The 24,675-nt window shown below is 41.2% G+C and overlaps 1 protein-coding gene across 2 annotated transcripts in view; it reads left to right on the top strand.

Moving 5' to 3' along the window:
- akt3b (v-akt murine thymoma viral oncogene homolog 3b) overlaps positions 1 to 24,675 on the top strand; it is an 85,146-nt gene that overhangs the window by 4,836 nt on the left and 55,635 nt on the right. For both annotated transcript variants that reach the window (XM_060899086.1, XM_060899085.1), the window contains exon 2: positions 7,118 to 7,394. In XM_060899086.1, the coding sequence (XP_060755069.1) occupies positions 7,349 to 7,394 (46 nt within the window). In that variant the 5' untranslated portion in view covers positions 7,118 to 7,348. The remainder of the gene's footprint in view (positions 1 to 7,117; positions 7,395 to 24,675) is intronic.

Raw genomic sequence — 24,675 nt, 5'->3', positions numbered from 1 at the left:
GCTGAAACGTTTGCATTGTATTGATGCTGCTACCCCGCTGTTACGGGGAGGGGGGCGACTGGGTGGCAGCTCAGGGGGTCCATTGACATGCAGAATAGCTCTATTTGATTAAAAAAAAAACGTCGGGCCTTGGCGTTCTATACAGAGGGTATGGACTGTGTGGGAACAAGGGCTGTGTTTACATATCAGCTGAAATCAAACTCCGAGTTTTTATCCCCCGCTGGCCGAAAGGCCCAAAGGGGGATTATGTCGTGGCGACATCCAACCTGGGAAGGGTACTCGCCTTCTGAAATCAACTCCTCTCACAATTTTTGGAGGAATTTCATGAAACTTGGCAGGATTCTTTGTTATATGTCGGTAATACAAATATTGTAATTTCATTAAATTGGGTCGCATTTTCCCAGAGTTACAGCCCTTGATTAACAAAATTATTATAATTTGACAATTTCATGAAGGCGTCTTCTGACATCAACTCCTCTCACAATTTTTGGACGAATTTCTCAAAGCTTGGTAAAAGGCCTTGTTATATTACGGTAATACGCACATTGGGATTTAATTTTGTTTGTGAAAATTTTCCCAGAGTTTTGACGCTTGATTAAATAACTTGTACTTGGACAATTTCATGAGGGTGTACGTTCTTCTGAAATCAACTCCGTTCACAATTTGTGGAGGAATTTCACCAAACTTGGCAGAAGGCTTTGTTATATGACAGTTATACGCAGATTGAAATTTCGTTTAATTTGGGAAAATTTTCCCAGAGTTATGCCCTTGATTATTAACAAACTTGTACTTTGGCAATTTCATCAAGGTGTGCTTGCTTTCAGAAATCAGCTTCCCTCACAATTTTATCCCCCGCTGGCTGAAAGGCCCAAAGGGGGATTATGTCGTGGCGACATCCAACCTGGGAAGGGTACTCGGCTTCTGAAATCAACTCCTCTCACAATTTTTGGAGGAATTTCATGAAACTTGGCAGGATTCTTTGTTATATGTCGGTAATACAAATATTGTAATTTCATTAAATTGGGTCGCATTTTCCCAGAGTTACAGCCCTTGATTAACAAAATTTATTATAATTTGACAATTTCATGAAGGCGTCTTCTGACATCAACTCCTCTCACAATTTTTGGACGAATTTCTCAAAGCTTGGTAAAAGGCCTTGTTATATTACGGTAATACTCACATTGGGATTTAATTTTGTTTGTGAAAATTTTCCCAGAGTTTTGATGCTTGATTAAATAACTTGTACTTTGACAATTTCATGAGGGTGTACGTTCTTCTGAAATCAACTCCTCTCACAATTTGTGGAGGAATTTCACCAAACTTGGCAGAAGGCTTTGTTATATGACAGTTATACGCAGATTGAAATTTCGTTTAATTTGGGCAAATTTTCCCAGAGTTATGCCCTTGATTATTAACAAACTTGTACTTTGGCAATTTCATCAAGGTGTGCTTGCTTTCAGAAATCAACTTCCCTCACAATTTTTACCCCCCGCTGGCTGAAAGGCCTGAAGGGGGATTATGTCGTGGCGATGTCTGTCCGTCCCGGGAAGGGTACTCACCTTCTGAAATCAACTCCTCTCACAGTATTTGGAGGAATGTCACCAAACTTGGCAGGACTCTTTGTTATATGTTGCTAATCCGCATATTGCAATTTCATTAAATTCAGTCGCGTTTTACCAGAGTTATGGCAGAGTTGCCAGCGGGAGATATTGTGCTCTCAGAGCACTCTGGTTTTTTTAATAGTATGCTAAATTTACTAGTATCAGTAACTTTTTTTTTTTTTTTAAGGAAAATCCTTGCTTGTAATGATTCACCAAGAAAATGCAGTGACCTTTGCATTGCAACTAAATATCTTCCATCTAGGGGTGTAACACGATGATGCCATCAGTTTAGGGCTCGAAATTCTTCGTTTGCAACCATGTGACCAGAACTGGTTGCGTCATTGACCACCACTATGTTGGAGGATATACAATCAAACAATACAGCATCAGTAAACGGCGTTCCAAGCGATAACATGGTTTACGGTTATTTAGCACAAATCCAAAGTCTCTTAGCACAACTTTGTTCTTTAGTACAAGCTCCAAGAGCACTTAATCTTTATTATGAATACATACTGATCATGTTTAAAGGTGTTTGATGGATTTTTTTTAATGAAAGTCGCTGAGATTCCGATCGAAAACAAGCGATTGTATTTCCCCGCTCGGCCATCTTGAAACCGCCATGTTTGATATGAAAACAGTAATATGTGATATCAAATGGGCTCTTAATAATTTGAGTAAGTTTTTAGGAATAGATTCCGCTCTTAATCGGCAAAACATGTCGTCAAGCAGGGCAAGAGACTTAATTAACACCCACCCCCACCCCCCAGTTAATTAATTTGGCAAACGTGTAATTATTGACAGTCAGCTGAATTTGTGATATGATCAGAAGTGACTGAAGTTATCTATGAACGTGCCCACAATTCAAGGTTTGTTATGGATTAACTACAAATATCCAAAGACGCCAAAGAATCGGATTTTCAGTCCACGTTTCAGGGATCAACAACTGATCCTTAACATGCACAGCAGCAGAAATTCCGACTTCCAGTCCCTAAGCAAACATAATAAACCCCTTCCTACAACCCCGATTCCAAAAAAGTTGGGACAAAGTACAAATTGTAAAAAAAACGGAATGCAATGCTGTGGAAGTTTCAAAATTCCACATTTTATTCAGAATAGAACATAGATGACATATCAAATGTTTAAACTGAGAAAATGTATCATTTAAAGAGAAAAATTAGGTGATTTTAAATTTTATGACAACAACACATCTCAAAAAAGTTGGTACAAGGCCATGTTTCCCACTGTGAGACATCCCCTTTTCTCTTTACAACAGTCTGTAAACGTCTGGGGACTGAGGAGACAAGTTGCTCAAGTTTAGGGATAGGAATGTTAACCCATTCTTGTCTAATGTAGGATTCTAGTTGCTCAACTGTCTTAGGTCTTTTTTGTCGTATCTTCCGTTTTATGATGCACCAAATGTTTTCTATGGGTGAAAGATCTGGACTGCAGGCTGGCCAGTTCAGTACCCGGACCCTTCTTCTACGCAGCCATGATGCTGTAATTGATGCAGGATGTGGTTTGGCATTGTCATGTTGGAAAATGCAAGGTCTTCCCTGAAAGAGACGTCGTCTGGATGGGAGCATATGTTGCTCTAGAACCTGGATATACCTTTCAGCATTGATGGTGTCTTTCCAGATGTGTAAGCTGCCCATGCCACATGCACTAATGCAACCCCATACCATCAGAGATGCAGGCTTCTGAACTGAGCGCTGATAACAACTTGGGTCGTCCTTCTCCTCTTTAGTCCGAATGACACGGCGTCCCTGATTTCCATAAAGAACTTCACATTTTGATTCATCTGACCACAGAACAGTTTTCCACTTTGCCACAGTCCATTTTAAATGAGCCTTGGCCCAGAGAAGACGCCTGCGCTTCTGGATCATGTTTAGATACGGCTTCTTCTTTGAACTACAGAGTTTTAGCTGGCAACGGCGGATGGCACGGTGAATTGTGTTCACAGATAATGTTCTCTGGGAATATTCCTGAGCCCATTTTGTGATTTTCCAATACAGAAGCATGCCTGTATGTGATGCAGTGCCGTCTAAGGGCCCGAAGATCACGGGCACCCAGTATGGTTTTCCGGCCTTGACCCTTACACACAGAGATTCTTCCAGATTCTCTGAATCTTTTGATGATATTATGCACTGTAGATGATGATATGTTCAAACTCTTTGCAATTTTACACTGTCGAGCTCCTTTCTGGTATCGCTCCACTATTTGTCGGCGCAGAATTAGGGGGATTGGTGATCCTCTTCCCATCTTTACTTCTGAGAGCCGCTGCCACTCCAAGATGCTCTTTTTATACCCAGTCATGTTAATGACCTATTGCCAATTGACCTAATGAGTTGCAATTTGGTCCTCCAGCTGTTCCTTTTTTGTACCTTTAACTTTTCCAGCCTCTTATTGCCCCTGTCCCAACTTTTTTGAGATGTGTTGCTGTCATGAAATTTCAAATGAGCCAATATTTGGCATGAAATTTCAAAATGTCTCACTTTCGACATTTGATATGTTGTCTATGTTCTATTGTGAATACAATATCAGTTTTTGAGATTTGTAAATTATTGCATTCTGTTTTTATTTACAATTTGTACTTTGTCCCAACTTTTTTGGAATCAGGGTTGTATATCAAGAGGAGGTCCCCCCCCCCCAGTTATTATGACCATAATCCAGAGTTGTGCTAAAGAACATAGAGTTGTACTAAGAGACTTTTGTGCGAGATAACTTACTCGACTTATTTAACTCACCAGATGGCCTTTCCAAGAGAGTTACATTTCGAAGCTTGTAGCCATTTCTCAAATCTATTTTAAAAACGATCATTTTGACTGCTTCAAAAGACCGGTAGACTATCTAACATACAATATAGCATCTTTAGTTCTAAAAGAGCCCTTCACCGGGCAAGGAGGCTGCAATATTTGAGTTAGTGGATTGACATGAACCTTGTTCGATTGACTCTGTGATCGTTTGGGAAGATTCTTCAATAATTTTGCGTTTCTTTCTGCACTCTAAGCTGAGCATTTCCAGCTACTGCTTTAGTAGCGACCATCTTTGATTTTGTTGTGGCCCGTATTTCGTGTCAGAGCCCAGTCTGGATCCGTAAAATTGTCGAGATCAGCTGGTTTCTCTAATGGAAAGAAAAAGCAAAGTAAAAGCCATGTCATCAGAAATTATATAGATACAGCTTTTTTTTTTTTTTTTAATGAAATAATCGTAGAAGCCTTTGATTGTCGGATCACACGCTCGATGATCACGGCAAGTTTCTGCACGACCAGGCTATTAAACCATCCAGTATTTCTTATACATTGTGATCTTTCTTTCATTAATAACTAGTTCGTAGCACTTAGCATTGATAAAATGTTCACTGCAGACTTGTGTGGTTTTTGCTTTCTTGTCTCTTAGATCAGCCCGGTTTATGTCGGACAGCCAGTGACCTCTACGCTCCGTGGACAACACTCTTGTTTTTTTTTTTTCCTCTTAGATTATTTATAATTGCTGGAGTTCTAAAGAACTTACGAGTCCCCTTGTCTCAAATAGAGACAACCATATCTTCTGTAGTAAACATGCACCGAGTGAGTTTGTGTATATCCTACATGGTCCACTTCTGATTCAAAGCCTCATCCATAATTAGCTATGACATGTGCAAACTGAGAATAGCTGTATCTGGATGTGTACTCAGAGTGAAACTCAAAATGGGTGTGGCCTAAACCAGAAATGCCGCAGGGGAAAAACTGCAAGTGTACATTCCGTCTTTGACAGTTCCTCAACCTCAGCTACATCTCACTAGTTCGAAAATGGTCTCAACTAGAGACGTGGGGTTTGTTTTTTAAATCTTGCTCATGCAGTTAATTTGTTTGTACCTGCTTGCAATCTTTTCTGTGAAATTTAATTTGTTCTATTCGTCAAAAAATATAAACAAACTCCTGGCCTAGTTTAAGCTAGAACAACCCTGATCAGGCACTTACGAAGGATGCTTTATGATATGGCACGAACTGCTTCCGGTAAAATCGTGCGTTCTGATTGGTTCCTTGGTGGGCAGTAATGCCCGTGGGCGTTTACGGACTTTCTTTCCAAAATGAACAAAAACAAAACGACAAAAAAAAGATTAATAGGAAATCAAAACCGAATCAAAAATGGCTGAAACACAAAAGACAAACAAGAGTCAGCGAGTTATTCAAGAAATGAGCAACGAAGAGCATTGAGAAACCGCTAACCGCTAAGAGAACTTCAGTTTTGAAACCACTAGGTGTTTATTCTGCATGCGTGACTCAACTACGTGACAAATATGACGTGACTGAAAGCAGCATCACGCTTCGTTATAATGAGCATTGATTTTAATCTCAGAAATAAAAAAGCCAGATAATAAACTACTTAATAACCCCGCTTGCTCGGTCTTTACGGGAAAATATCAGCCCTCCGTCTTGACAGTACGGATCGAGCCTACTCACATGCTAGCTGTTAGCATGATAACAGTTAGCATGCTAACACGCTAAAGTTTAACATGTTGGCTTGTTAGCATGCTAGCCGTTAGCATGTTAACTGTCAGCATGCTAACCTTTAGCATGTTAGCATACAAACGGTTAACATGCTAACAGCTAGCATGAGAGTAGGCTCGGTCCGTACTGTCAAGACCGAGGTCTGATATTTTCCTGTAAAGACCGAGCAACCGAGGTTAAAAAGTAATGAATAAATCGTCTTTCTTTGTCCTGCAAACTTCATATCTATCTGCTAGCTTGTTTCCGTATGAAAGCAAAAACCCAGAAGACTCTAAAGACCACCTGCTCGCGTGACTTTTTGACACATCCCACAGGATCAAGATCTCGGTCCTGACTCTAGACACCCTGTGAACCTTTCTGGCCAGCGTTCTTTAAATAAAATCACAGAATAGTGCTCCTCCTATTGAAATCTGTATGTTGTTGTTGTTTAGAGAGCATTAGCTGTCAATTCGGTTAAATGTATTTCTGTTTGGTTCTGTCTCTAGCAGGCACATGGGAAAGAAAACGACATTAGCCAACGGTAATCGATTCCTGACGGTTAAAGCGACGTTTAGTGTTATTTGACACTCGAATATCCTGTTTTCACTCTCCGACATGTAGTATGTGTTATGCATACGTAGGGTGCTGAGAGCTGCGAGAATTTATTACGGTTTTAAACAAAGGTTAAAATGTTGAGGCCAGAGACAGGAAGTCTTGACCTGCGAGGACTTGATGTGATCAGTAGCTGATCCAGAGTCTGTTTTTGTTGATGGTGTTTGAGCCTCTCAAACAATAAGGCGAGAGTCGCGCTGTTCTGAGGTCTGTGCTTTACTTTACACTATAGAGAGAGAGAGGAAGAGCGGGCTGCGAGGAGACCGCCGGGGAGGGGCGGGAAACCCGTGTTTGCTCTTAACAATGACTTAATTTCTCATGCAAACCTGTGTGTGTGTGAGGGAGAGAGAGAGAGAAAGGGGGAATGCTAGGGGAGGGGAGAATGATCGGCGTGCATGTATGTGCTCATTTTTTTTTTTTGTCACTTCCTTCCAGGCTGAGTCACCCACCACCCGAGCGCCCAAAGGGTCCCTTTTGCAGAGAGGGACGCGGTGAACAAGTGAGTGGACGCTGAAGTGTAGAAAACAGGAGGAGGAGAAGAAAGAGGGAGAGAGAAGGAGAGAGAGAAAGGAAGCACAGTGGCAGGGGTGGGACGAGCGACCCTGAGAGAAGAGGACGAGCACTGGGCTCCCCCCTGACCCCTAAACCCCTGAGCTCGGAGTCATCATGAACGACCAGAACGTGGTGAAGGAGGGATGGCTGCAGAAGAGAGGTGAGCGAGCGCGTACGCTGATGCTTATCATTTGAAATCCATCCCATTAAACACGGGTGTAAATCTTAAACGTGTTAGTGCTGCAAAAACACGATTTAAACTGCATAAAAAAACTGAATCTGAACACTCACTATGACATCAGTGCCATGCCTCTGCTGAGAATTTGCAGTGTCTGACTGTAGCCTGTGAATCAGAAATTTCAGAATCGCCTCAGTGAGGCTGGAGCTCATACAACACTGTTGTTGGTGTGTGTGTGTTTGATCAAAATCTGATCAATCCAGTAGGAGTAGCCATTTTTGTGAAATTGCATATGACCCCTGTGTAGCCGTGTCCATGGTAGGTGGCGCCACCTGATGAACAATTTGTGTTGGGAACAATGTCTTTAGAGTCTTCTGGGTGAGTTTCAGTGAAAATGTCCCAGCAGTTTGCGAAGAGTACTGTTTAATGTGACGAGTTATCTAAAAATTTCAGACGCACATAAAATTGTAAATATGACCGGTGGCACCACTGTCTTGACAACTTTTATGCACACGCACCCGGGGAACGTTGTATGTGAGTTTGATCGAAATCTGATCAATCCTGTTTGATGAGTAGTGATGTATATTTTTTTTAATTGTGGACAGACGACATGTGATTGCATAAGCTTATCCGGATGAGCTAAAAACAACAAAGAACGCACGGCCTCCGCTTGGAATTCCTAAACGCTGATAGTTTTCGAAGCACTGCTTGCTTGCTTTTGTTCTTTCATTCATTTTCAGCTTTATTTATCCTGGTCCAGCCTGAATCTAATTCCAAGGAATAATTGTGTGAATGATTTCATATGAGGGTGGCACGGTGGTGTAGTGGTTAGCGCTGTCACCTCACGGCAAGAAGGTCCGGGTTCGAGCCCCGTGGCCGGCGAGGGCCTTTCTGTGTGGAGTTTGCATGTTCTCCCCGTGTCCGCGTGGGTTTCCTCCGGGTGCTCCGGTTTCCCCCACAGTCCAAAGACATGCAGGTTAGGTTAACTGGTGACTCTAAATTGAGCGTAGGTGTGAATGTGAAGGTGTGTGAATGGTTGTCTGTGTCTATGTGTCAGCCCTGTGATGACCTGGCGACTTGTCCAGGGTGAACCCCGCCTTTCGCCTGTAGTCAGCTGGGATAGGCTCCAGCTTGCCTGCGACCCTGTAGAACAGGATAAAGCGGCTAGAGATAATGAGATGAGATGAGGTTTTGTATGAAGCTTGGAAGCTGATACACGGAGACTTTGTGTATGAATTTTGTAGATTTGAAATACAGAACCAGTCTAAAGTTTGGACACACCTTCTATTCTAATTGACTGTTTTGTCTTTATTAATTAAGTCACTTCATGTCTTAAAAGAGAACTGAAGTCATTTTTAAACTTGCTTTAGAGCAATTCCAGCGTTATGGACGTGACACTTGAACTCAAAATGGCAACAAATGACCCAGTGCATGTTTTATTGTCTCCCAGTATTTAAACAGGTGTTGCATATTTTAAGGCTGTACCATACTGGAGAAGTGATAGAACAAGAACAATTCCCATAGTACATCTAGGGCATGCCAGAAAACGCCAATAAAAGATGCGTTATGGATGTGACAGAAAAAGTATCACTTTTCTTGGGTGACTGTACATTTTTATCAAACTCTGTGAAATTGTAAACCTAATGTCGAAATGGAGATATCCATTTGATAGAGGGGTCCAAGGTGAATATTAAAAAATCTTTGTTTAAAATATTTTGTATTTCATGCAGAGTTTCGGAAGGAAAAGTCAGCGTTATGGATGTGACGAAATTCCGTTACGGATGTGACGCGTCTGAAATAGACATAGCATATGTTTAGAAAATCAGCAATTTAACCACCATAACCCTTTGAAAAACTCTCTAAATATCAGCTAAAACTATCAAAGTTCTTAAATAATATTTAGGATGGCTATTGTTTTGCTGTTTTGTGGATTTTAGCATACATTTCTGTGGCTTGTGGCAATAATATAGAATTGTACATGATCAAAGTTGATTTTAGCTTGGGGTTTACATTATAAGAAAGAAAGACTGACAGTGACATATTAGGTTGGTTACAAATTGGTTCAACTTATTCACATCTGTAAAATACAGGCGTAGGTGATATCTCTGGGAGTGGTTTTGATGTATTACATGTTGCTTTATTTTTGCATGGTGAGGTTGACATTTACATGGAATTGCCCTTTATTTCTTAATTAACGTGTTATTCAGTTACGTTTTTGGTTTTAGTAACCTTATATCGTGGCAACTAATTGCAATTAAATATTATACTTATGGGCCTATCCGGTTTTTAGCCGTGTTGAATTTAATTCGTTTGGTCCATGGCAGGCGTCGCTTATCCGCACGATCTTCACGAGACTTGTGCGAGACTTCGAAACGTCAAGTGTCAGCCAGGTGTCAGTGCCGCCATTTTGAAAACTGTTTTCCAAATGAAATATTGCACAAAAACGAGTTTAAATGACGATTACTGCCGACTTTTTTCAAACTTTCCTGATTGCTATCAAAACAAACAAAACTTTTGGCTTGATTACATCAGCATTCGAACAACGTTGGCAGATGTTGGTCACTTTCCCTGTGTCCGAAATCGCTCCCTACTCACTATATAGTGAGGACGCCATTTTGTAGTGCTGTCCGAAACCTTACTAAGGATTATTTACACCCTATATAGTGCACTCAAAGTATCCCACAATGCATCACGAAAAGTAGTGTACAACGATGGTCACTAACCAAAGCAATATATCCCATCATGCATTGCAGTTGCGCTGAAAGAAATCAAATTAAAAGTCTCACATTTGATTTAATAAAAGGCAGCGGCAAAGAAGAAAGAATTCAGCCTTTTTTTTTTTTAAACTAGATTGTCACCTCAGCCTCATTAGGGTTTCTATAACCTTGTATGGACTTCCTGTGGTTTGGGCGCGAAAGCCCAGTTTGTCAGAGTGTGTGCGGGAGAGGCGGATGTAAGTGCAGATATGTTAAATAATACACAGTGCAATATGAGCATAAAGTGTGTGAAATGCACACAACAGGCAAACAGTCCGAAACAGCAGGCCAAGTCTTAATCGAGGAAACGGGCAGGAGGTCAATCGAGGCGCGGACAGAATATCAGAAGCAAAACTATACAAGATCAAGGGACGAGAAACAGGAGTTGAAAAACCAGGTCAGAGAGCATAGGGACAGGAAACAAGGCTCAGTAAGGCACACTAGACGTGGCGTAATACTTCGCGTCGTCCTTGCATGGGTGCAGTCCTTAAATAGCCCAAACATAGTTCATTGATTAAAGACAGGTTTTATTTGTTAACGGTGCGCGTGCCGGAGCTCGTTAGGCGCGCGCAGCCCGAGGCGCACCTTCAGGTGCACGAGCCAAGGCATGCAGGACTGACGCAGTTCTGTGCAAGCGCAACACGATCGCACTAGAAAGCATGGTCAAACTGCCAGTGTAGCTGCAGTCTTTTTAGTTGCAAATTACGAGTATTTCCTCTTGTGTTAATAATTCGCCATGTCAAAACAAGCGAAACTTTCCTCCTTCATTTGACATGAAGAGCAGGGTTTCCCATACATAGACCATTGTGTTGCGCAGCGCCACACAATGGATTCCTATTGCCACACAATCAGACTCGCAATTTTGAAAAAAAAAAAAAATCCGTTGCGTATCGTTCCATTCATTCATAGTGCTCTTTCTTCTCATTCACGCGCGCGCGCTCACACACCGAGACGGAGAGGCGTGTCCACAGGCCTGCCGGTGCGCATATACCCGGACTGCAAGTAGGCCTGTTAGGCTAATTAAAAATAACGCAGCCTTCCCGATTCGCCTTCCGACCCCTTATTTTAAAAGGTAGCCTACGTCGTGCTCGTGATGAGCTTTATCACAGCCTTCTTGGCTTACACAGGAAACGGACATCCCTGAGTCAGGCTATAAACCAATTTTGATGCATACAGTAGCAGCTTGACGCGAGGAACCGGCCTTATTGCATTATCCCGTTTATCCCGCTTCAGCAATGACTTCCCTTATGATAGGGCATTTGAGGTTTTTTTCAGGAAGCCACGCAGAATTAAATGTTCTGATAGGGCATGTAGGCTTTGCACCAATTAGGGTAATGCTTTTTCATTATTGTTAGTTGCCTTGGTGTTACCTTAAGTGGTTTCTTACATCTAATTATGATATTTTATTATTTTGTTACATTATACTATTTATTTCATTTTAGTATTGGTTGAGGTAAGTGTTGAGTTCAATATTTAAAATAAAAACCTCCAGCTTGTTTTTTGCAATTTATTCCTTGAATGTCAACTAAAGAATGATTGAAAGATTGCCACCAAAAAGGAAAAAACTAAGGTCAAAACCAGAGATGCACCGATTGACCGGCTGCCGATCGGAATCGGCCGATTTTCACGTGATCGGCCATGACCGGCGACCGGCCGGTCAAAATTAAAATATGCCGATTTTCTGCCGATCAAAACTTGTGTATCACATGGAGATGAAAGTGGAAATACTCGTAATTCACAACTAAAAAGACTGCAGCTACACTGGCAGCTTGAACACGCTTTCTAGTGCGATTGTATTGCGCTTGCGCAGAACGGTGTCAGTCCTGCGCGCCTAACGAGCTCCGGCGCGCGCGCCGTTAACAAGAACAAAATTTACTATATTTGGATATCCAAATATAGTGAATTTTTTTTTTTTTTTGTGACAGATATTGGATGTGAAAAAAAAGAATGTTTGTGGTTGTGTGAATTTCCCATTACAGGAATTAATACGTTAGCCTATTACCAAACATCTAGTTAGATTTGTACAAAGGGAGAGAGAGAGAAAAAAAAAAGTCTCTTTGTTTGTTTTACAACCTTGGTTGCACTTGATTCCATTGGAAATTACTCTACAAATACACATTTGACAAAGATGATAGAATGGCTATGGTATAAGTATGACTGGAAATTATTTTTGTATTTTGATACTGAATGAAGAAATGGGTTGTTCTATAAGGCATAAGTTTTCAGATCTAAACAGGCTTATGAAAGTGTGTTCCATAGCAGTAGGCAAATAATATATGAGGAGGAAGTTGTTTTTGTGCCAGATATTGGATGGGAAAAGAAAAAATGTTTGTGTGAATTTCCTGTTTCAGGAATTAATATGTTAATACCAAACATGAAGAAAGATTTTACAAAGAACGTCTTTTTGTTTGTTTTCAACCTTTGAGGTGTTGAAAATTTATTACTGAAAATCTGGCAGAATGTTCTATTAAAGAAAAGATAAAAAGAAAATAGTCTGTGTGCTATGAAATGGTTTGAAAAAAATGAAATCGTAATCGGCCAAAATCGGTATCGGCAGGTCACACTCCATGGAAAATCGGAATCGGCCCAAAAAATTGCAATCGGTGCATCTCTAGTAAAAACTAAACTTTAACTTCAATTTTGGTGAGTAATTTTCATAAATTTAAAAGACAGGTTTTCCACCAACATCAAGCCCAGCAAACTAATGGCCTGCCCTGTAATGTAAAGTTGGGTTGAGGAATGAAACCAGGCAGGGTTCTGGGAAAAATTGTTTTAGCTGTCTTCTCTTAAAGAACTTAAAAGAATTTAGATTGAACTGAATAATCTCAAATGCTTCTTGTAGCTTTAAAATAGTCCCAGCAGGTGACTCTGAAGAAAAATACTGTGTGTTTGAACACTGCCCGCTGTAAACACTTTGCATACACCCCAATGACTGACTCCACTGACCGCCATGACACCACCGCGCACGATTTCCTCATCAGCACAGTGGAGCACCACAAATTGCTACCTGGTCTGTGGGAAACACTGAAGAGGTAAACAATTTAATATCAAAGTTGCATTTTGTGGCTTCGAAGCTAAGTTTTAGTGCACCGTTTCTTGAACACGTCATCAAGAAAACATGGAAGAAACCGCAATAATGGAAGAGCCGGTTTCTAAACTACCTAAAACTAGCAATGGTAATTATTTTCTGTTACATAAGGATTTATCACAAAAACACATGCATGTATTTATTATTTTGAAAACCCACCAGCCGACTGATCCGGCACGTTTTAATTGCATGACAGTAATGACGTAAATACCAGCGTGACGGAGTAGTGTCCGAAAGCGTTTTCTCATTTTACCAATGAGCTCACTATATAGTCCTCTATATAGTAATTCCCTATATAGGGAGTAGGGAGTAGTGAACGAGTGAGTGATTTCAGACACAGGGAACGTTGGCAGATGCTGGTCACTTTGATTTCCGCTGTACGTTTTACTTCCGTCCTACGATGTCTCGCACAGGTCTCAACGAATCTTGTTTACGGCCATTGCTTTGACATATGGACTGATTATATTACAGAGCGTATTTCAAGCACTCATAACTTGCTATAGCAGTGACAAAATGGCGATCAAAAATGCATTCCTATATTTAATAAAATGAGAGAGAATTTTGATGATAAATTTGCCTTCAATTCCCCTTTAAAGTGTACCTGTAGTGAATTTTAATTACTGGCTATGTCAAAAGATCACGTATGATATCAGTGGTTCCATCCTGTAACGTGTCATAGGCTCTTGTCAAGTGCGCACGAGTTTTAAGTCACTGCTCCACCAGTCAGGCATGGTCAGCGACATGTTGCCTCCTTCATGGGCTGTTCCGGCACTGGTAGTGATGCACAGTCGTTGGTTTGTCCGATTGTCAGGGCTGTAGTGCACTGGACACTGACCCCGTGTTGCAAACACCAGTCTAAAATAACACCGATCTGCTCATAAGAAATAGAAGAAATATTTACACTTACTCGAGCTGATCTGTAGCTGGATCAAATCAAAGTTTAAAAAAAAAGCACTGTTCATCGGTGTCGCAGTTCTTAAGATTGAACCGAATCGCTGTCCTGAATCATGAATTGATTCGCTGTCCTGAAATTGATTCCCTGTCCTGAATCAGCCGAAGCACATAAAATCCGCGAGCCATCTCGAAACAAGTTTAACCTCCAAATAGCCCAAACTATGTCCAACAGATTTTATCCTGTTTACGGTGGACGTTCCCACCGCGAAAGAGAAATCAATCGAAACCGGAAGAATGAAAGTGATTATCATGCAATTACTATCCCTGTGTCCAAAATCGCTCACTCATTCACTACTCCCTATATAGGGAATTACTGTATAGAGGACTATACAGTGAGCTCATTGGTAAAATGAAAAAACATTTTCGGACACTACTCCGTCACGCTGGTATTTACGTCATTACACAATTAAAACGTGCCAGATCAGTCGGCTGGTGGGTTTCAAAATAAATCCATGCGTGTGTTTCTGTGATAAATCCATATTATACTGAGCGCATTTCCCACATTAATCAATACAAAGTACTTTCAGTTCTTTTAAATCAAGGCTGAATGCTTTCTTCTTTGCTGCTCCCTTTTATTAAATCAAATGTGAGACTTTTCATTTGATTCCTTTCAGTGCGTCTGCAATGCATGATGGGATATATTGCTTTGGTTAGTGACCACCGTTGTACGCTACTTTTCGTGATGCATTGTGAGATACTTTGAGTGCACTATATAGGGTGTAAATAATCCTCACTAAGGTTTCGGACAGCACTACAAAATGGCGTCCTCACTATATAGTGAGTAGGGAGCGATTTCGGACACAGGGCATGTGAATAGTCTTTTATGAATGCGGAAGTGCACATTCCAGTGTGACCGAGGAAGGCGACAAGTTTTATGTTTCAACTAATTTAGGCAATATAAAAATCATATTATTATTATTTGGCAGTGGACACATAGGCAAGTGTAAAGTATAAAGTTTGTCAATATGTTTATCATGCTTTTATGATGAACTTGTGAAGATATTTATCTCAATACATGACCAACTCATTCTAAACCTGTCGAGCTTCACCGCCAAATCTCTCGACCTCAAAGTACCACCAAATTTGCTTGCACATAATGCCATGAAATAATAGATATGTGCCACAAAATAAAGATCTATTACAAGTATTAGATCTATATTTATTCAACATGTTCTCAAGTTACTTGACTGGGAATCTCGACCCACAGAACGTTGCTTGTTTATTCGCACCCGATATCCCGGAATCAACAACTGTACGTCACTTCCGGCCGACAGTGGCTGCTCCCCGTGGTTCTGCCTCCACGGGTAATTCACAGAATGAAATTGTCCACAAAAGTGTTTTTACCGGGGTGTTTTTTTTTTTTTTTTTTTGACTGAATGCGTGTCTTTTGTCTATAAGTAGTACATGAAGCACGATTAATGTTGTAAGCATGACCAGTACTGGTACACTTTAAACTAATGATGGATGTCATTTCTTGTTACTTAGTCAAGCGGTTCTTGGTGTAATACACAGATGTATATATTTTAGTTGTAGTATAGAATAGACTTGGAGCTATTTACTGTATTTTGATCTCAAATGCATTAATAAGGTAAGAAACTCGTGCACTAATTAACTTTTGATGAGACATACCTGTTAATTTGAAAAGCATTCTGGGTGATGATCTCATGAAGCCGGTTAAGATAATGCCAATAACGTGCAAAGCGTCATCAAGGTAAACGCTGGATATGCTGAATAATCTTTGAAAAATAACAAACATTATTTTGTTTCTTAAAGGTAGACTGCCTTTAAGATTTTTCAGGTGTAGGTTATAAAAAGAATTTTCCCAGACACCCGGTTATTTTTCTTTAGTGGACTGAAAGCGACTGAATTTGAATCACAGACTTCCAATTTTATCAAATTTTTCCCCTCTATAGAGGAAATAATGAATTTAAGGCCACGTGGCCCTAAATTCTCCATTATTTTTTCCTGCTTCACCATGACCCATTGCAAGATACAGGGGTGCTTGAACGTTTGTGAACCCTTTAGAATTTTCTCTATTTCTGCAGAAATATGACCTAAAACATCAGATTTTCACACAAGTCCTAAAAGTAGATAAAGAGAACCCAGCTAAACAAATGAGACCAAAATATTATACTTGGTCATTTATTTATTTATTGAGGAAAATGATCCAATATTACATATCTGTGAGTGGCAAAAGTATGTGAACCTCTAGGATTAGCAGTTAATTTGAAGGTGAAATTAGAGTCATGTGTTTTCAATCAGTGGGATGGCAATCAGGTGTGAGTGGGCACCCTGTTTTATTTAAAGAACAGGGATCTATCAAAGTCTGATCTTCACAACACAGGTTTGTGGAAGTGTATCATGGCACAAACAAAGGAGTTTTCTGAGGACCTCAGAAAAAGCGTTGTTGATGCTCATCAGGCTGGAAAAGGTTACAAAACCATCTATAAAGAGTTTAGACTCCACCAATCCACAGTCAGACAGATTGTGTACAAATGGAGGAAATTCAAGACCATTGTTCCCCTCCCCAGGAGTGGTCGGCCAACAAAGATCACTCCAAGAGCAAGGCGTGTAATAGTTGGCGAGGTCACAAAGGACCCCAGGGTAACTTCTAAGCAACTGAAGGCCTCTCTCACATTTGGCTAATGTTAACGTTCATGAGAACACTGAACAACAATGGTGTGCATGGCAGGGTTGCAAAGAGAAAGCCACTGCTCTCCAAAAAACACTGCTGTTCGTTTGCAGTTTGCTAAAGATCACGTGGACAAGCCAGAAGGCTATTGGAAAAATGTTTTGTGGACGGATGAGACCAAAATAGAACTTTTTGGTTGAAATGAGAAGCGTTATGTTTGGAGAAAGGAAAACACTGCATTCCAGCATAAGAACCTTATCCCATCTGTGAAACATGGTGGTGGTAGTATCATGGTTTGGGCCTGTTTTGCTGCATCTGGGCCAGGACGGCTTGCCATCATTGATGGAACAATGAATTCTGAATTATACCAGCAAATTCTAAAGGAAAATGTCAGTCATCTGTCCATGAACTGTCCATGCAATTATTATGCGCAATAATATAGGCCTTAAACTATTTTTATGCGTACTTATTTATTTATATATATATATATATATATATAAATAAATAAACGTAGGGCGGCACGGTGGTGTAGTGGTTAGCGCTGTTGCCTCACAGCAAGAAGGTCCGGGTTCGAGCCCCGTGGCCGGCGAGGGCCTTTCTGTGTGGAGTTTGCATGTTCTCCCCGTGTCCGCGTGGGTTTCCTCCGGGTGCTCCGGTTTCCCCCACAGTCCAAAGACATGCAGGTTAGGTTAACTGGTGACTCTAAATTGACCGTAGGTGTGAATGTGAGTGTGAATGGTTGTCTGTGTCTATGCCCATGTTTACATTAGACCGTATCAGTGGATCATCAGATTAACGTTTTTAAAACGATTAGTGTGCACAGCAACACCAATACACGATTTGCGTGCACATAGCAACGCCAATACACGGATACACTCGGCTCCGCAGGCATCCTGCGCTCCAAATCACTCCGCCCTGAACAGCGAGTGCCCTCTGGAGGGTGCGCACTCCGGCCCTGTGCAGCTCACAGAGCGCGCGAGCCACGATTCGGGACTGAGCCACTGTGTGTGATCCCAGCGCATATCACTTACTACTTGCAAGTGGAAGGATGGCAAGCCTAAAGACAATCATAACTACACAATGGGCAGCATTTGCATCAGTATTTGCAGTATTTTCATACTTTTGTACTCTTTAATGAAAGGTGATACAAGGCGGAAGTCCGCGCCGTTTTTCAGCAGTCGCGTCACATGACCGACGCCAGCGAATCAGGAAGGTGGATGTCACAGTGACGTTGTCCAATGAGACGCCAGCTAGAGCTCAGCACAGCGTATCCGCGTATTCTGAATGTTTACACAGCACCGGAGCTGACACGATCTGGATTGAATACGTGGACGCTGGCGGATTCCCGTTTCCCGGCGTTTCCAGGCGGTTTAATGTAAACGGACAGTGCATCCGCGAAGAAAACGAGACAGATACGGTCTAATGTAAACGTAGCCTATGTGTCAGCCCTGTGATAACCTGGCGACTTGTCCAGGGTGTACCCTGCCTTTTGCCCGTAGTCAGCTGGGATAGGCTCCAGCTTGCCTGCGACCCTGTAGAACAGGATAAAGCAGCTACAGATAATGAGATGAGATATATAATGTATGTATGTACCGTGTGTGTGTGTGTGTGTGTGTGTGTGTGTGTGTGTGTATATATATGTACGTGTGTGTGTGTGTGTGTGTGTGTGTGTGTATACAGAGTCTACCTGTAATGTGCAATTTTTCCGAGCCTCTCAATAAGGCAATTTTTCTATACTTTTTCACGGTAGATAATGCAAATAGCCCTCTGTATTTAATCTTTCGTTTGTCTAATTTTTATTTCAGTTTTATTTATCTGTATGACCTCTTTCTTGCTACTGTAACACGTGAATTTCCCCGATGTGGGATGAATAAAGTGAATCTAATCTAATCTAATCTAATGAACTGAATCTCAAGAGAAGGTGGGTCGTGCAGCAAGACAACGACCCTAAGCACACAAGTTGTTCTAGCAAAGAATGGTTAAAGAAGAATAAAGTGAATGTTTTGGAATGGCCAAGTCAAAGTCCTGACCTTAATCCAATGGAAATGTTGTGGAAGGACCTGAAGCGAGCAGTTCATGTGAGGAAACCCACCAACATCCCAGAGTTGAAGCTGTTCTGTACGGAGGAACGGGCTAAAATTCCTCCAAGCCGGTGTGCAGGACTGATCAACAGTTACCGGAAATGTTTAGTTGCAGTTATTGCTGCACAAGGGGGTCACACCAGATACTGAAAGCAAAGGTTCACATACTTTTGCCACTCACAGATATGTAATATTGGATCATTTTCCTCAATAAATAAATGACCAAGTATAATATTTTTGTCTCATTTGTTTAACTGGGTTCTCTTTATCTACTTTTAGGACTTGTGTGAAAATCTGATGATGTTTTAGCTCATATTTATGCAGAAATATAGAAAATTCTAAAGGGTTCACAAACTTTCAAGCACCACTGTAAAGTAGTAAGAAAAAGTTGATGCTTTTCTGTCAAAAAAAAAATTGGGGCTATTTAAATTGTCTTCATGTTCTACTCAAATAGCTAATTTTCTACCATGATGTTAAATACTTGATGCTCGGCGTAGCTAGTTAGCTAATGTTCTGTCGCTAGTTAAGCTACGTGAACAATCATGACCAGCAAACAGCTAAATAGAAACGTAGCTATTTCAGTCGAACAGGTCCTTTACACACATCTGGATGTGTCCCAGATCAAAACAAGCAAAAGCATTGGCGAAATATGAATTTATTAAATACACCAATTCATATTTTTAATATAATTCAAATCTACAAAATGAATTTTGCCAGCTTCCAAGCTCCATGATATTGTACAAAATTGGGGGCGGAGACATGACGTGTTTTGAAGTTTTTGCCTGTGTGTTATTGTGTGGAACATTTTTTTTTTTCCATCAATTAGAGGAAAAACAAGTTCCTGCTAATGTAATACCTGCCCTTCAGCTGTGTATTAATCTGCGCTCGCAAATTAATTGCGTCCTGGTGTCTGAGTGGCGTTCAGTGTGCAGTAAATCTCACTGTGGATGCAACAGTGAATCTGTTTCAGTGACTGTTTCCACTCTGCATTTAGCAGTTTTAGTAAGGAACGCTGCAAAATCGTTAAAAGCAAACACTCAGAATAATCATGAGTTTGCTCTTGTTTAAAAAATATATATAATCAAATTAAAAAAATCTGACTTTCGTTATTTAGTAAACCAGCCTGTGTGTGTTTTTTGTTTTTGTAATTGTGTGTGTGTGTGTGTGTGTGTGTGTGTGTGTGTGTGTGTGTGTGTGTGTGTGTGTGTCAGATCCTGACAGCACAAAAAAGCAAATTTTTAATTAGAAAAGAGAATTTGTAATAATTCTATAAGAAATTAAAAACTTTATAATGGAAATTATAATAATTCTGTACGTTTTGTTCAGCAGGCAGCTTATGGCCATGTACATCATTGTATATGTAGTAAAATATCTCATCTCATCTCATTATGTCTAGCCGCTTTATCCTGTTCTACAGGGTCGCAGGCGAGCTGGAGCCTATCCCAGCTGACTACGGGCGAAAGGCGGGGTACACCCTGGACAAGTCGCCAGGTCATCACAGGGCTGACACATAGACACAGACAACCATTCACACTCACATTCACACCTACGCTCAATTTAGAGTCACCAGTTAACCTAACCTGCATGTCTTTGGACTGTGGGGGAAACCGGAGCAAACCCACGCGGACATGGGGAGAACATGCAAACTCCTCACAGAAAGGCCCTTGCTGGCCACGGGGCTCGAACCCGGACCTTCTCGCTGTGAGGCGACAGCACTAACCACTACACCACCGTGCCGCCGTAGTTTAAAAAAAAAATATATATATATATATATAAAAAAAGCACATTACAGTACGCTTTTAAATTTTTTCTTTTCTCATCTTTGTTTGCTAAAGTCTTTTCCACCTCGGCCAGACACAGAACGCATTATATAAAATTGCGTGGGTTTATTTATTTATTTAAAACAGCTTTATTAATACAGTTAGTCAATCTCTCTCTCTCATTGGCCCTTATTATGTAGGTTTGCACTGTAAGTTTTAGCACCCTTGTAATCACTTTCAGTTCTTGATTGTGTGTGGGTTTTTTTTTTTTGGTTTGTTGCTTTGGTCATTCAGTATGAGTACAAGTGAAATATTGCTTTCATGATGTGTGATAGTTTATATGGTTTGCATATCTACAGTATGTATTTCCTTATTAGGGTAGTTGTGTGTGTGTGTGTGTGTGTGTGAGAGAGACTTTTTGATACACTCTCTAGTAGTGATCTGTGTGTGCGCTTTTGTCTTGCTTTTGTTATTGTTTATTATTATTAATTTGCTCTAGCAGCGCTGTTGCAAATTGTTACACTCACTCAGGATCTTTCATCATTTATTATTAGGGCCCGAGCCCTATAGGGCGAAGGCCCTATTGTTCTTGTAAGAGTTCACTATTATTATTATTCTTCCGTCTTCTTCTTCTTCTTTATTTTTCTCCGCTGTTGGGCCATTTTCGGGGCGCTTGCCATGGGCGAAAATGCGCGAAATTTGGCACCAGTTCTGAGAATTGCCACCGCTACTCAGAACCAGAAGCCCAAACTTGGCCGGGGCTCAGGGCCTCTATAGCGCCCCCTAAGTCGTTGTGATTTTGGCCTCCCGCATTAAGGTGCCTGGGTGCCATGTAGTTTGTGGTAGTGGCGTGCCATTTGGTGCGCATATGTATCTCACTAAGCCGGGCAAAAATGTAATGCCAATGCATTAGCCACGCCCAACAGGAAGTGCGGTAATTTCACTTTTGTGCGAAATGCATGGCCACGAAGACGTCGCAACTCCTCCTAGACCGTTCATAGGAATGTCACCAAAATTGATACACATCATCTACAGACATGGCTGACAAAAGTTACTAAATACGTTTCACGTAGGATAAACCGTTCAGAAGTTATACGTCAATCAATTTTCGATTCAAAATTTTACATGCTTAAAAATTCATAACAAATCTTCTGATTGCTCAAAACTGCTCATACTTCACACGCAAATCACTCATTGGGCTTCTGACATGTTACCCAATTTCTGTGATATTTCGCCACTGGGGGCGCTATTTGTGGTCAAAAATTCCAATCTTTCCTCAAATTTGGTCAAACTTCACGGCCACCCTCTTACTACCTCCCATGTCATGTATACCACATTTTGGGAATTTTCGTCCATGGGGGGCGCTGTTTTTGGCCGTCGCAATTGCTCCAAACCGGGTTTTTGGTAAATTATTCCATAATGCTTTTCCTTCACACCACTACCTTGTGATAGTACGTTGCTGTTGTAGACACTTATTTTTCCAACTCATAATCGCTCATGTACAGCATAGCGCCACCTACTGACATGGGAAAAACCAAAAAATTTATTCTTCAAAAATCTATATCTCTTCCTCTATTTACTCAATTGTCATCAAACTTCATACGCAAACTCTTCATAGCTCACCTGACATATACGCCAAATTTTGTGCACTTTCGCCACTGGGGGCACTATTTTTGGGCAAAAAATCCAATCTTTCCTCAAATTTGGTCAAACTTCACGGCCACCCTCTTCCCACCTCCCATGTCATGTATACCACATTTTGGGAATTTTCGTCCATGGGGGGCGCTGTTTTTGGCCGACGCAATTGCTCCAAAACGGGTTTTTGGTAAATAATTCCATTATGCTTCTCCTTCACACCACTACCTTGTGAAAGTACGTTGCTGTTGTAGACACTTATTTTTCCAACTCATAATCGCTCATGTACAGCATAGCGCCACCTACTGACATGGGAAAAACCAAAAAATTTATTCTTCAAAAATCTATATCTCATCTTCTATTTACTCAATTGTCATCAAACTTCATACACAAACTCTTCATAGCTCACCTGACATATACGCCAAATTTTGTGCACTTTCGCCCCTGGGGGTGCTGGTTATGGCAAAAATGATATTGCAGCTTCTGATTTGTCAAACTTGGCAAGCAAACTCTTTGCAAGACCCTTATTGGGGCGCTTGCCATGGTCGACAACGCACGAACTTTGGCTCCTTTTTCTTAGACTGCCACCGCTACTGAGAACCAGAAGCCCAGATCCAGGCGGGCCTCAGGGCCTCTATAGCGCCCCCTCGTGCACCGTTCAGTGCGAGACCCTATTGTTGCCATGTGTCCATTTCTGTGGTTTGTCGCCATTGTGGGAGTAATGTCTCTTGCCGAAGAAGCTGTGGAAGGTATTTCGCGGGGACGCATGCCCCCGCCCCCCTTGGCCGCTGGCGCGAGGGCCCGTCGAGGCCGCTTGCGGCTTTAATTATTATTATTATTATTATTATTATCCTAACATTTTTAGGATGCTATTTCTACCTCAGTTTTCAACCAATCAACACCAAATTTCACATGAATACCTCTGGGCTGAAGTACATTGCTATGACTTTTGGTGCTGATCTGGATCACTGATCCTGGATGATCCATGAAAAATGGGCTTTTTTTTTTTTTTTTTTTTTATAAATCACTGATAACTCTGTCAATTTTAATGATTTTTTTTCAATCAGTGCTATTTTTTTGTTAGTTAGTTCAGGTCGGTAGGGTGGAACCTTTTCCTCGCTAAGCGTCATTCTCGATCTCTGACCATTCCGGATCTATAGGGTACGTTGACCAGATGTCCTAGTTTGTAACAGCTAGCGCAAATTACTGTGACTTTAGTCACAGTCTATCTAGTTAGGGCCCGAGCCCTATAGGGCGAAGGCCCTATTGTTCTTGTAAGAGTTCACTATTATTAGGGCCCGAGCCCTATAGGGCGAAGGCCCTATTGTTCTTGTAAGAGTTCACTATTATTATTCTTCCGTCTTCTTCTTCTTCTTCTTCTTTATTTTTCTCCGCTGTTGGGCCATTTTCGGGGCACTTGCCATGGGCGAAAACGCACGAAATTTGGCGCCAGTTCCGAGAATTGCCACCGCTACTCAGAACCAAAAGCCCAAACTTGGCCGGGGCTCAGGGCCTCTATAGCGCCCCCTAAGTCGTTGTGATTTTGGTCTCCCGCATTAAGGTGCCTGGTTGCCATGTAGTTTGTAGTAGTGGCATGCCATTTGGTACGCATATGTATCTCACTAAGCCGGACAAAAATGTAATGCCAATGCATTAGCCACGCCCAACAGGAAGTGAGGTAATTTCACTTTTGTGCGAAATGCATGGCCACGAAGACGGCGCAACTCCTCCTAGACCGTTCATAGGAATGTCACCAAAATTGATACACATCATCTACAGACATGGCTGACAAAAGTTACTAAATACGTTTCACGTAGCATAAACCGTTCAGAAGTTACACGTCAATCAATTTTCGATGCAAAATTTTACATGCTTAAAAATTCATAACAAATCTTCTAGTTGCTCAAAACTGCTCATACTTCACACGCACATCACTCATTGGGCGTCTGACATGTTACCCAATTTCTGTGATATTTCGCCACTGGGGGCGCTATTTTTGGGCAAAAAATCCAATCTTTCCTCAAATTTGGTCAAACTTCACGGCCACCCTCTTACTACCTCCCATGTCATGTATACCACATTTTGGGAATTTTCGTCCATGGGGGGCGCTGTTTTTGGCCGACGCAATTGCTCCAAAACGGGTTTTTGGTAAATTATTCCATAATGCTTTCCCTTCACACCACTACCTTGTGATAGTACGTTGCTGTTGTAGACACTTATTTTTCCAACTCATAATCGCTCATGTACAGCATAGCGCCACCTACTGACATGGGAAAAACCAAAAAATTTATTCTTCAAAAATCTATATCTCATCTTCTATTTACTCAATTGTCATCAAACTTCATACGCAAACTCTT

Source organism: Neoarius graeffei, chromosome 18 (assembly GCF_027579695.1).
Source record: "Neoarius graeffei isolate fNeoGra1 chromosome 18, fNeoGra1.pri, whole genome shotgun sequence".
NCBI classification, from domain to species: domain Eukaryota; kingdom Metazoa; phylum Chordata; class Actinopteri; order Siluriformes; family Ariidae; genus Neoarius; species Neoarius graeffei.
Note: the sequence above shows the minus strand (reverse complement) of the source record. Positions and strands in the feature narration are given on the sequence as shown.